We start from the raw sequence: 12,028 nt of genomic DNA, 5'->3' as shown, positions 1-12,028 counted from the left end.
AACAACAGCACAATGGAACTTCCCAATTAGAAGCTGCTTCTTTGAAAAGACTAAAAGGCCATGGTAATACTCCAGACCAATTTTTCCATCACAGAGAAAATGATATTGAATTCCTCAAAGCAAGAAATACCTTTCCTGACTGAAAAATTGAATAGGGAAAGCTTTTAGGCCAAGGAATAGGATATTTGCATGTTTCAGTGGGCAGTATACCTAGTTCCTATAAGTTGTCTCAGGATTTTATTCAAATCTGATTACTGATTTGATAAAGGAGGAAAACAAGGGCAGGGGAAAGAGTAAAGAAGAATAAAGGAAAGAGATGTAAATTGAATTGTATGGAAGAAGCAGGAATGAAAAACAAAACAAACTTTTTATGTTGCTAGAGAAGCAATTCAATCTTTCATGAATCATCACCGATGAACAATTTTATGCTGTTTTAGAAACTACAATACTGAAGATCACATATGATTGAAAAAAAATAATAGACAACCAATGCTGAAAGAACCTAATATAAAAATCTTACTTTATTTTTTCTTCTAATTTTAGAAAAGATGATATAATAGCAATTTTTATTTATTTATTTATTCATTTAATTAATTAATTGGAGTCAGAGTGTAGGTGCCGTGGCATCATAGCTTACAGCAACCTCAAACTCTTAGGCTTGAGCAATCCTCTTGCCTCAGCCTCCCGAGCAGCTGGGACTACAGATGTCCACCATCATGCCTGAGTAATTTTTCTATTTTTAGTAGAGACAGGGTCTTGCTCCTGCTCAGGCTGGCCTGGAACTCCTAAACTCAAGCAATCCACCTGCCTCAGCCGCCCAGAGTGCTAGGATTACAGGTGTGAGCCTCTGCTCCTGGCCATGAGAGCAATTTTTAAAAGTCAGGAACTTAACTTACCCTTTTTCTTGTTTTTAACCGGACCTATTGGAAAAAGAAAATGGAAAATTAAGCCACTGGAAATTAACAGAAAATATTTGCTCTCTAAACCATTACTATGAAGGAGCCCCAAGACACTGCAAACTCCCAAGCCCAGTTTTTGGCAAGGTATCTCCCCCAAATCAGACCTCCCCAGTCTGTTGTCTTCTGATTGCTGCAAGCCCAGGTTTTTGGCAAGGTATCTCCCCCACCTCCCCAGTCTGTCGTCTTCTGATTGCTGAGGCCATGAAAGTTACAAGGAAGATTCTTCCCTAGGGAGAAAAATCTTTTAGCCTTATTCTTTGGGGTGAGGGAATAGGTACTTCTCTATAGAGATGAAATGCCCAGAAATGCACAACTCAACAACCTTAGGACGGCACTCCACTAATTCTGCAAGTCTTGAGGTTGAAGAGTCATGCATTCAGGTGAGGATCTGATATGATTCTCATGTGTTCAAGCTGGAAGGAAAAAAGGATTATTTTCATGGAAAGAGCACAGAAGCTATAGTTTTAGTCACTTCCTTATAATTTGTTAGTTATTGAAACTGGGTGACCATAATACAGTCATGTGGGGGCCACATGTACTCCCTTTGTAATTTATCATAAGTTAATGGACACTTTAAAAGAAAAGTCAACAGTTTCAGCAACAGTGAAATCACAAGAATTTTCTTGGGAATTACTTCTAAAGAAAACAATTCTAATCAATTGATGGCACTTAGAAAACTCAAGGCTTTTTAAAATATAGTTAGGTGATAACAACTCCCCAGATAACACATAGTTTAGGTCTCTCTCAGACAGTCATTTTTTCCTTTCTAGGAACTTAAGTCTCTTCATTCTATAGATGGATTTTACCTTGTTTACATACAGGCATTTAAAACTGTTTCCATGAAGACACTGTTATACAACATCAAACCACTGTCACTGTCCTTGGGAGTTTACAAAAAGAACACTGAGCATTTGTATATTGTCTTACAGTTTATAGAACATATTCCCATCTATCATTTCATTTGATCCTTGCAACAAGCCTGGAATGATCTCTACCTATAAGAGCAGGCCTTACAAGAAGTCAGTAAAATCTCGGCTGCCTAAGTGGCCAACAGAGCTTGAATAGGTTTCTTAAAACACCAATGTTGCATAGAGTTCTCTGGTAAAGCAATTTCATGTGCAATAGTAGGTATTATTATGTACAGGGGACATTTTAGGTTGGAGCAACGTGCTGCAATTAAGATCATGAATCTTCATTCTCTTATCTTTTTTATCCTTTTCTTTCCTCCCAGTTCTTTTCTTCTTTCTTTGCTATCCATCCTTTATGTTTTTTAACAGCACTCAGAGCTCCTGTGAATGTGCATGGAGGTTCTGGCAGGGAAGCACAGCTAAATATATTCTACTGACTAAGAGGCAGCATCTCAACCTAAGAAGGGCTTCTTCCTTGAACAAGAAAGCTGTTTGGGGAAAAACTGACATAGAAAGGGCCCAGCCCCATCAGCCAGCTACCAGAGAGCCAATCAGCCACCAAAGCCAGCAGAGCAATAGGAAGACAGCCATTGTAACAACCTTGCCCTCATAGCCAAAGTGTGCTAGTTCTGGCCATTTTTTTTTTTTTTTTTTTACCATTTCAGCTGGTTAAGGATAAATACTATTATGTACATCAGACTTCAAAGCAGACTTTGAGGAAATTTGACCATCAAAAGCCAACCAGTCCTTACTGAGCATAGCTATGGAAGGTAGCACAGTAAATAATAAAACACAATTCTATCCTTATAGGAGAAGGGACTTTAGAAATATACTGGTTAAGGGAAAATAAAACTTCCTAGAGAAAGTTTGACCTAAATCCACAAGTAAAAAGAGGGGAAGGGAATAGTTTTAAATATTTTTTTTTTTTTTTTTTAATTTGGCCGGGGCTGGGTTTGAACCCGCCACCTCCGGCATATGGGACCGGCGCCCTACCCGCTGAGCCACAGGCGCCGCGCAGTTTTAAATATTTTTTAAACTTACATTATTTTTATACAAGGTATACCTACTTGTCACACATATATAAATGCATGCATGCATACATACATAAAAATGAGGAGCAAAAGGAAAAACAGCTTATTAATGTACCTACAAATAAATGTTATTAACATTTTATGCACATCAAGAAATATTATATGCATATGTATATATTTTTATAAAATGGAATCACATTGAAAATGTTAATTTGATCACCTCTTTTTATGTCAATAACTACATTTTTACATTACATTTTATTTTTTGAGAGAGTCTCACTTTGTTCCCCTTGGTAGAGTGCCATTGCATCGTAGCTCACAGCAACCTCAAACTCTTGGGTTCAAGCGATTCTCTAGCCTTAGCCTCCCAAGTAGCTGGGACTACAGGTGTCCACCACAATGCCCGGCTATTTTTAGAGATGGGGTTTTGCTCTTGCTCAGGCTGGTCTCAAACTCCTGAGCTCAGGCAATCCACTTGAGCCTTGGCCTCCCAGAGTGCTAGGATTACAGGCATGATACATTACAATTTTTCATATGGATGTACCAGTATATAATTAATCATCTTTGTGAACATTTAGGTTATTTTCAGTTTTTTACTATTATAAGCAATGCTATAGTTAATGTTTTTACATATACACATTTTTTACACTTGTTTAAAGGTTGTTTTCAGGATATACCATTATAAATGGCACTGTTGGATCAAAGTGTATGAAAGGCTTTTCTTATATGTACCTAACTCTAATAATCTTTTCCTATATGATTACTGCTTTCAGTGTCATGCTTAGGTCCTCTCTAATGTAATATTAAATAGATAACTCTTTATATTTTCTCTAGATGTATGATGGTTTCATTTTTTATTTTTAAATCTGTAATCAATCTGGTATAGATTTTGGTATACAGTGTGAAGTAACGAGCTAATTAAAATTTTTATATTTTTCCCGAAATAGCCATGGCATGAAGAATACTGAAAGAAACAGGGACTCGAAGTCTTTTCTTATACTTCATTTTGGGTCAAAAAACAGCTCTCAGACAGCTTCTGCTAGTGGACATTTGGTATATTCTTTAGAGAAAAGAAGGATGCAAATTTATACACAAAATTGTTATTAGCTTATATTACATTTCCCACAAGTGCTAATGAATACATCATTTCAGCAGTATAGGGAGTTCTTTCTTGTTCTAACATAGCTCACCAGGGCCAGACGATAATTCTTATGAATTATCAAATGGACACCTAAGCTCTGGCTCTATACTTGTCAGGCCCATTGCTTTTGCTTGAGGCCATTGCAATTTTCCAGCTTTTAGAGAGAAAATGTCAGGGAGCTAGAGCTATCCCATACTAGAGTGAACATCCTGACCCAGATCAAAACCAGCAATCCATGATGAGTTTTATAATATTTTATATATACTGATATACTTTCTCTAGATACCACAGAAATTTGTTTATACCTACATAGAGCACTATCACTGTTACGTGTTTGTTTCTATGGTAACAAACTACATTTTTATAGGACTCTAATTCCCCAAATTTGTAACTGTCATGCTTTTTGCAGGCATAAACCACAAATGCATCAAGTGGGAAATATAGCTATGCCTACTTGGGATTGATTTGAAAGCAGTAAAATTGAGGTCTGTTAGATTTTGATCAATGTGGGCAGGTGGTTTTCCTACTTGGCATTAGGAAAAGAGGATCTTACAATAGAATCAGGGCCATAAAGGCCAGCACCAGCAGGCTTAGCTAGATTCTAGTCTTGACTCAACCAAGAAATGAGTATAGGGCAAGAGACTTTTGCTATGGTTCTTCACTTGCTAAGTTAGAGAACACTATATTCTTTGTCTGTATTCAAGGCCTAGGGTTCTGATGAGGATCAATGGTATAAAACCAGCAAGCTAAAATTCTGTGTCCAGTGAAATTATCCTTCAAAAATGGAAGATAAAGACTTTCTCAGAAAAAAACAAACTGAGAAAATTTGTTCCCATTAGACCTGCCTTTTAAGAAATGTTAACAGAAGTTCTACCAAGAAAGAGAATGATAAAGGTCAGAACATTGTATCTACAGAATGGAAGGAGAGAGGGATGGAGGGAGAGAGGAAGAAAGGGGAGGGGGAACATTAGAGAAAAAATAACCAAGGTAAAATAAAGTACTTAATTTATTCTTTATTGATTCAACAGATAATAGTTTGTTCAAAATAATAATAGCAAAATGTCTCCCATGATAATAGCTTATGAATATGTGAAACAAATGACAGCAATATTATAATAAGGAATAGGAGGGATGAATCAGGAATATTCTGCTTTAAGGTATTTGCACTACCTGTGAAGTGGCATAGTGTTATTTCAAAGTGGATGTGTATTAGATGTATATGTATATTTCAAATTATAGGGCAACCACTAAAATTATCTTTAAAAAGAAGTATAATCGATATGCTAAGAGAGGAGAGAAAATAGAGTCATGTGAAATGCTTGATTAAAACCAGAGAAGGCAAACAGAGAGTGGAAGCCAAAAAAAAAAAAGAAAGAAAGAAAGAAAAAAAAGTGGCAAAGAATAGAAAGCAATTACAAATATGGCAAATATTAATCCAACTATAACACCAATCAGTTTAAATGTGAATGCTCTATATACAACTGTTAAAAGACAAAGATTGTCAGCATGGATAAAAACAAAAAACAAAAAACAAAAATCATAAGACCGAACTGTATGTTGCCTTATATGAAATCTGGGCCGGGAATGGTAGCTCACACCTGTAATCCAAGCACTCTGAGAGGCTGAGGTGTGTGCATTGCTTGATCTCACAACTTTGAGACCAACCTGAGCAAGAGCAAGATACCATCTCTACTAAAAATAGAAAACCTAGCCAGGTGTTATGGTGGGTGCCTGTAGTCTCAGCTATGTGGGAGACTGAGGCAAGAGGATTGCTTGAGTCCAAGAGTTTGAGGTTGTTATGAGCTATGATGCCATAGCACTATACCGAGGATAACAAAGTAAGACTCTGTCTCAAAAACAAACAAACAAAAAAAAAGAAATCCACTTTATTTTTATATTTTTGACGTTTATAAATATATTCTTTCTTTACTTTTTATTTCAGAATATTATGGGGGTACAAGAAATAGCCACATCTACAAGACTAAAACAAGATCCATACCTTTCACCACTCACAAAAATTAATTCATGGTGGATAATAGATTTAAACCTAAGAGATGAAATTATAAGAATTCTAGAAGAAAATGTTGGAAAACACTCTTATAGTTATTGGTTTAGGCAAAAAAATTATAAAAAACACAAGTAGATTAAAGTAAAGGGATGGAGAAAGGAATGCTATGCTAACACTAATCAAAAGAAAGCTGGAGTAGGTATGTTAATTTCAGACAAAGCAAACTTCAGAGCAAGAAAAATGATCAGTCATAAAGAGTGGTATTACAAAACGAAAAAAAAGGGTCAACACTCCAAGAAGACATAATAATTCTTAACGTGTATATATCTAACAACAGAGGATCATAATACATGAGGCAAAAACTGATAGATTCGTGTGGAGAAATAGATGAATCCACTATTATAGTTGGAGACTTCAATATATCTTTAGTAATTTTCAGATCCAGTAGGCAGAAAATTAGTCAGGATATAGTTGAGTTGAACATACCATAAATCAACTAGATTTAATTGGTATTTGTAGAATACTCCATCTGACAATGGCAGAATATATATTCTTCTCAAGTTTATATGGAGCATTGACCAAGTTAGGCCATATTCTGTGTCATAACATACACCTTAACACATTCAAAATAGATATTATACAAAGTATGTTTTCACATAACAATGAAACTGAACTAGAAGTTAATAACAGAAAGATAGCTGGACAATCCTAAACTATTTTGAGATTAAACAACATTCTTCTAAATAATACATGGTCAAAGAAAAAGTCTCAAGAGAAATTTAAAAATATTTTGAACTAAATGAAAGTTAAAATAAAACCTATCAAAATTTCTTGAATGTAGCAAAAGTGATGCTGAGAGAGAAATGTATAGTGTTGAATGCACATATTAGAATAGGGGAAAGATCTAAAATCAATATCTAAGCTTTTACTTTAGGAAACTAGAAAAAAGACAACAAATTAAATCCAAAGTAGGCAGAAGAGAAGAAATAATAAAAATCAATGAGAGCAGAAATAAATCAAATTGAAAGCAGAAAAACAATAGAGAAAAATCAATGAAACCAAAAGTTGGTTATTTAAAGAAATCAATAAAATTGATAAATCCTTAGCTAGGCTAACCAAGGAAAAGAGAGAAGTGATAAATTACTAATATCAGAAGTGAAAGAGGGAGCATCACTACTAATCCGATGGACATTAAAAGGGTAATAAAAGAATGAGATGAAGAACTCTATGCTCATGAATTTGACAACTTAAATAAATTGGGAAAATTTCTTTTCTTTTCTTTTTAAGAGTCTTACTCTGTCACTCTGGATAGAGGGCCATGGTGTCATCATAGCTCACAGCAACCTCAAATTCCAGGGTTTTAGTGATCCTCTTGCCTTAACCTCCCAAGTAGCTAGTACTACAGGTGCCCGCCACAACACCTGGCTAGTTTTTCTATTTTAGTAGAGATGGGTCTTGCTTTTTCTCAGGCTGCTCTCAAACTCCTGAACTCAGGTGATCCACCTGCCTTGGCCTCCAAACAAGCTTGGATTATAGGCTTGAGCCACATACAGCTGGAAAATTTCTTGAAAGATACAATCTACCAAAATTCACACAGGAAGAAATAGGTAATCTGAACAGTCCATTATCTATTAAAGAAAGTGAATCAACAATTAATAACCTTCCAAAACAGAAGGTACCAGGCCCCGTGGTTTCACCGGTAAATTTTATCAACTATTTAGGGAAAAAACATTATACCAATTCACTACAGACTGTTTCAGAAATAGAAGCAGAAAGAACACTTCCTACCTGATTCTATGAGACCAGCATTACCCTAATACCCAAAGCAAAGACATTTTAAGAAGGGAAAAGTATAGATTGATATCTCTCTTGAACATAGATGTAAAATCTTCAATAAGATATTAGCCAATAAATTCCAAGAATGTATTACAAGAATTATACACTAGAACAAAGTGGGATGTATTTGTAGTATGCAAAGGTGGTTCAACATTCAAAAATCAATTAACTTTATCCATCATTCAAAAAAGGCTAACGAAGTAAATTATATGATTATGTCAATAGATGTAGGAAAAGCCTTTGACAAAATCCAACAATGCTTCATGTTAAAATTAGCAAATTAGTAATCAAAGGGCACTTTCTCAACTTGATAAAGAAATATACAAAAATCTACAGCTAGTCTAATGGTGAGAAATTAGATGCTTTCCCTTTAAGACTGGGAACATGGCATGGGTGTTTCCTCTCACCACTCCTATTCAACATCAGATTGGAAGTCCTAGCTAATGCAATAAGGTAAGAAAAGGAAATAAAAGCATATAGACTGGGAAGGAAGAGATAAAACTATTTTTGTTCAAAGATAACATGATTGTTTATGTAGAAAATACCAATGAATCAACAAAGAACTCTTGGAACTAAGCTGCAATTATTGTAAGGTTGTAGGATAGAAGCCTAAGATATAAAGGTAAATTGTTTTCCTATATACTAGCAATGAACAATTGGAAATTGAAATAATATGCAATACTATATTAGCAAAAAAAAGTATGCATAAATCTAACAACATATTAATATCTATATGAGGAAAACTATAAAATTGTGATGGAAGAAAATAGGTCTTAAAAGATCTAAATAAATGGAAGTATATTCCATATCATGGATAGAAGACTTAATATTGTTAAGGTATCACTTCTTGCCAATTTGGTCTATAGATTCAATGCAATCTCAACAAAAATCCAGCAAATTACTTTATGTTTATCAACAAACTGATTCTAAGGTTTATATGGAAAGGCAAAAGACCCAGAATAGCCAATATGATATTAAAGATAAGAACAAAGTTGGAGGATTGACACTACTTGATTTAAGACTTAATATATAAAGCTATAGTAATTAAGACAGTATGGTATTGGTGAAATAATACACACTCAAATTAATGGAACAGAATAGAGAGCTTAGAAATAGATCTACATATATAGTCAACAAATCTTTGACAAAGAATCAAAGGCAACCCAATAGAGAAAGATAATTTTTCAATAAGTGATGCTGGAATAACTGAACATCCATATGGAAAAAATGAATCCAGATTCTCTTGACAAATATTAACCCCAAATGGATCATAGACTCAAATGTAAACACAAAACTATCAAATTCTTAAAAGATAACATAGGAGAAATCTAGGTGACCAGGGGTCTGGCAATGAGTTTTTAGATAGAACGCTAAAGGCACAATCCAGGAAAGAAAAAATAAATGATAATTTAGACTTCATTAAAATTAAAACTTCTTTGAGAAAGGCACTATTTAAGGGAATCAAAAGACAAGTCACAGAATGGGAGAAAATATTTGTAAAACATTTATTTGATAAGGGACTTTTATTTAAAAAGTAAAGAACTCTTAAAATACAAAAATAAGATAACAGATAACAATTACAAAATGAGCCAAGTACAGAAAACTCAATAATCAGGAAAAAAAATCTGATTTATAAATGGGCAAAAAAACCTGACACCTCACCAAAGAAGATATACAGATAGCAAATAAGCATATGGAAAGATGCTCAACACCATTTGTCATGAGTGAACTGCAACTTAAAACAGTGATATAACACCATACACCTCTTTTTTAAAAAGTTATTTAAGATCTTTATTATCAGGTGCTTGCAGTTGTTTATCTTTTTTGAAGAAAAATCAAGTTGAAAACTTTTATTACAAATTAAAAATGAAGTTCTTAAAAATCTCAACTTGACCAGATAATGAAACAATTTAAAAACCTTTAAACATGTATTGGGAAAAACCAGGATCTAGAAAAAAAAACACATTTATAATTTTCTTAAATAACTGAACAAACCCACCAAAGAGCCAAGAACAACTGCCTTCTCCCTCCACCCCATGCCTGTCTCTCAATCCCCCACCTCTCTCATGGCACAGGCTACAGTTCTCTTACCTGCCTGAAGTCCAGATAACCTATCAACAAACCTGGACAGACTTTTGTCACAAATCATTGTCTGCTCTATGGACCTAACAGACTTTGTCCCAGAACATTGTGCATTCATAGAATTCCCCTAAAAATCATTTACTATGCCCCTAAAAGTCATCCACATTTTCCCATTTTCCTTTCTTCCAGAGAGTAAGATATATAAGTATCTGCATCCTATTGGGATATTGGGTAAACCACTCTGCGATTCTCCCCTGGTGCATGGTAGTAATACATTTGTAAAGCCTTTTCACTAAAACAAACAAACAAATAAAAAAACACTTTTATTATTACAAAAGAAATGTCTTTAGGTAAAAACAAAACAAAACAAAAAAACCTATGCTGCATAGATAATGCAAACAGTTCTAGTTATCTGATCAACGGGCATAAAGCGAACACTTAAGGTCTTTAGCTCCAGTCTTTTGTTCATTTCTTATTGCTGGAATTTCATATTCATCTCTTCTTGTTGGAGGACTAAACCAGATGATGGTAGAACTGGTAAGCCGGCATTTACTCAGCCCTGCCCTGCTCAGCCTTAGGAGCTGATAAATTCTCAGCTACTGGATCAGCTGCTTTTGTCTCTTTGCCATCTTGTGGTTTAGGGTTTTCTGGGCATCTGCCTGGGTAAATGAAGTTGCACAGTACCAACATTGAGGTGGCTGTTGACCTTGGGTCTTCTTTCCTTGATTCTCTTTATCCTCTTCATGGTGGTCCTCTTTGTGCCCCTGGGGAATTGTGGTCTATAACGCTGATATATTCTGTCTTACTGGTCTACCTTGTTCTCCTGCACCCTGGTTGTCAGCACCCTCCATCACTTCTTCCTGCACAGGAGGGTTGGAATACTGTGGCCAACACCCATAGGGTCTCTGCATGTAGTAAGGTGGGAAACTTTGCCTGTGGTAGGGCCAGTGTTCTTAGGTCTGGCCTTCAGGAGCACTCTCTGATCCCTCAATCTTTTCCCTGCTCTGGCTATTCTGATAATTCTGCTGGGAATTGTGAGGAAGACACCTGTGATGTGGATATCACCTATTAATAGTTACTATTTGCTGAGTATTTACTGCCTTGAACTGGAATTCCACCAGGTCCTGTAACATTTGCTGCCTCTGTGCCTTTTTTCCTTCAACAACATCATACTCCACAGTCTCTCCATCTCCTACACTGCGTAAGTATTTCCTGGGGTTATTTTTCTTTATGGCAGTCTGGTGTATGAATACATCTTCTTTGGTGTGATTACTGTTGATGAAACCCTATCTGTTTTTTGACACTGAATAATTTTACTGTTCCCAGAATCTTTGTTGTGATGACCTTCTTGTCTTTTTTATTTTATTTTATTTTTTTTACCTTCTTGTCTTTGCTGGCAGGTACTGCTGACATAAGGTTGCCTGGGCCATAGCTCCCTGTGCCATTGCCCATGGTGCCTGGCTTGGTGTCAGCAGTGCTGAGGGCCCAGGGTGACTGCTGGGCTTCTACCTCACTACTCATGGTTGTGGTGATGGTGATCCAGGCTGGCTGCAGCATCTGGGGCTCCTCCCAATGTGTGATGATAACTAGGCCAGTGAAAGCATGGGTGGTGGTTCTCAGGGCTCTCTGGGATCTGCTCTCTGCTCTCCCTACTGATTGAACTCCCATATACCTCTTTGAATGGCTAAAATCCCAAACACTGGCAGTACTAGATTCTGGAAAGGATATGGAGCAACAGGAACTCTCATTTATTGCTGGTGGGAATGTAACATGGTACCACCACTTTGGAAGACAATTCCACAGTTTCTTTCAAAGCTAAACATAGTCTTACCACATGACTCAAAATCTGCTCCTAGGTATTCACCCAAATTTGTTGAAAACATATGTCTGCCAGCTTGAACAAGAGCAAGATCCAGTCTCTACTTGCTGGTGGTGGGTACCTGTAGTCCTAGCTACTCGGGAGGCTGAGGCAAAAGGATGGCTCAAGCCCAGGAGTTGGAGATTGCTGTGAGCTATGACTTATGATGCCCAGGCACTCAACCTAGAGCAACAGAGTGATACTT

The 12,028-nt window shown here is 36.0% G+C and overlaps 1 protein-coding gene across 2 annotated transcripts in view; it reads right to left on the bottom strand.

Moving 5' to 3' along the window:
- The window catches only part of EDA (ectodysplasin A), a 554,900-nt gene that overhangs the window by 23,002 nt on the left and 519,870 nt on the right, over positions 1-12,028 (bottom strand). For both annotated transcript variants that reach the window (XM_053580919.1, XM_053580920.1), the window contains exon 3: positions 897-920. In XM_053580919.1, coding sequence (XP_053436894.1) covers positions 897-920 — 24 coding nt within the window. The remainder of the gene's footprint in view (positions 1-896; positions 921-12,028) is intronic.

This window comes from Nycticebus coucang, chromosome X (genome assembly GCF_027406575.1).
Source record: "Nycticebus coucang isolate mNycCou1 chromosome X, mNycCou1.pri, whole genome shotgun sequence".
NCBI classification, from domain to species: Eukaryota; Metazoa; Chordata; class Mammalia; order Primates; family Lorisidae; genus Nycticebus; species Nycticebus coucang.
Note: the sequence above shows the minus strand (reverse complement) of the source record. Positions and strands in the feature narration are given on the sequence as shown.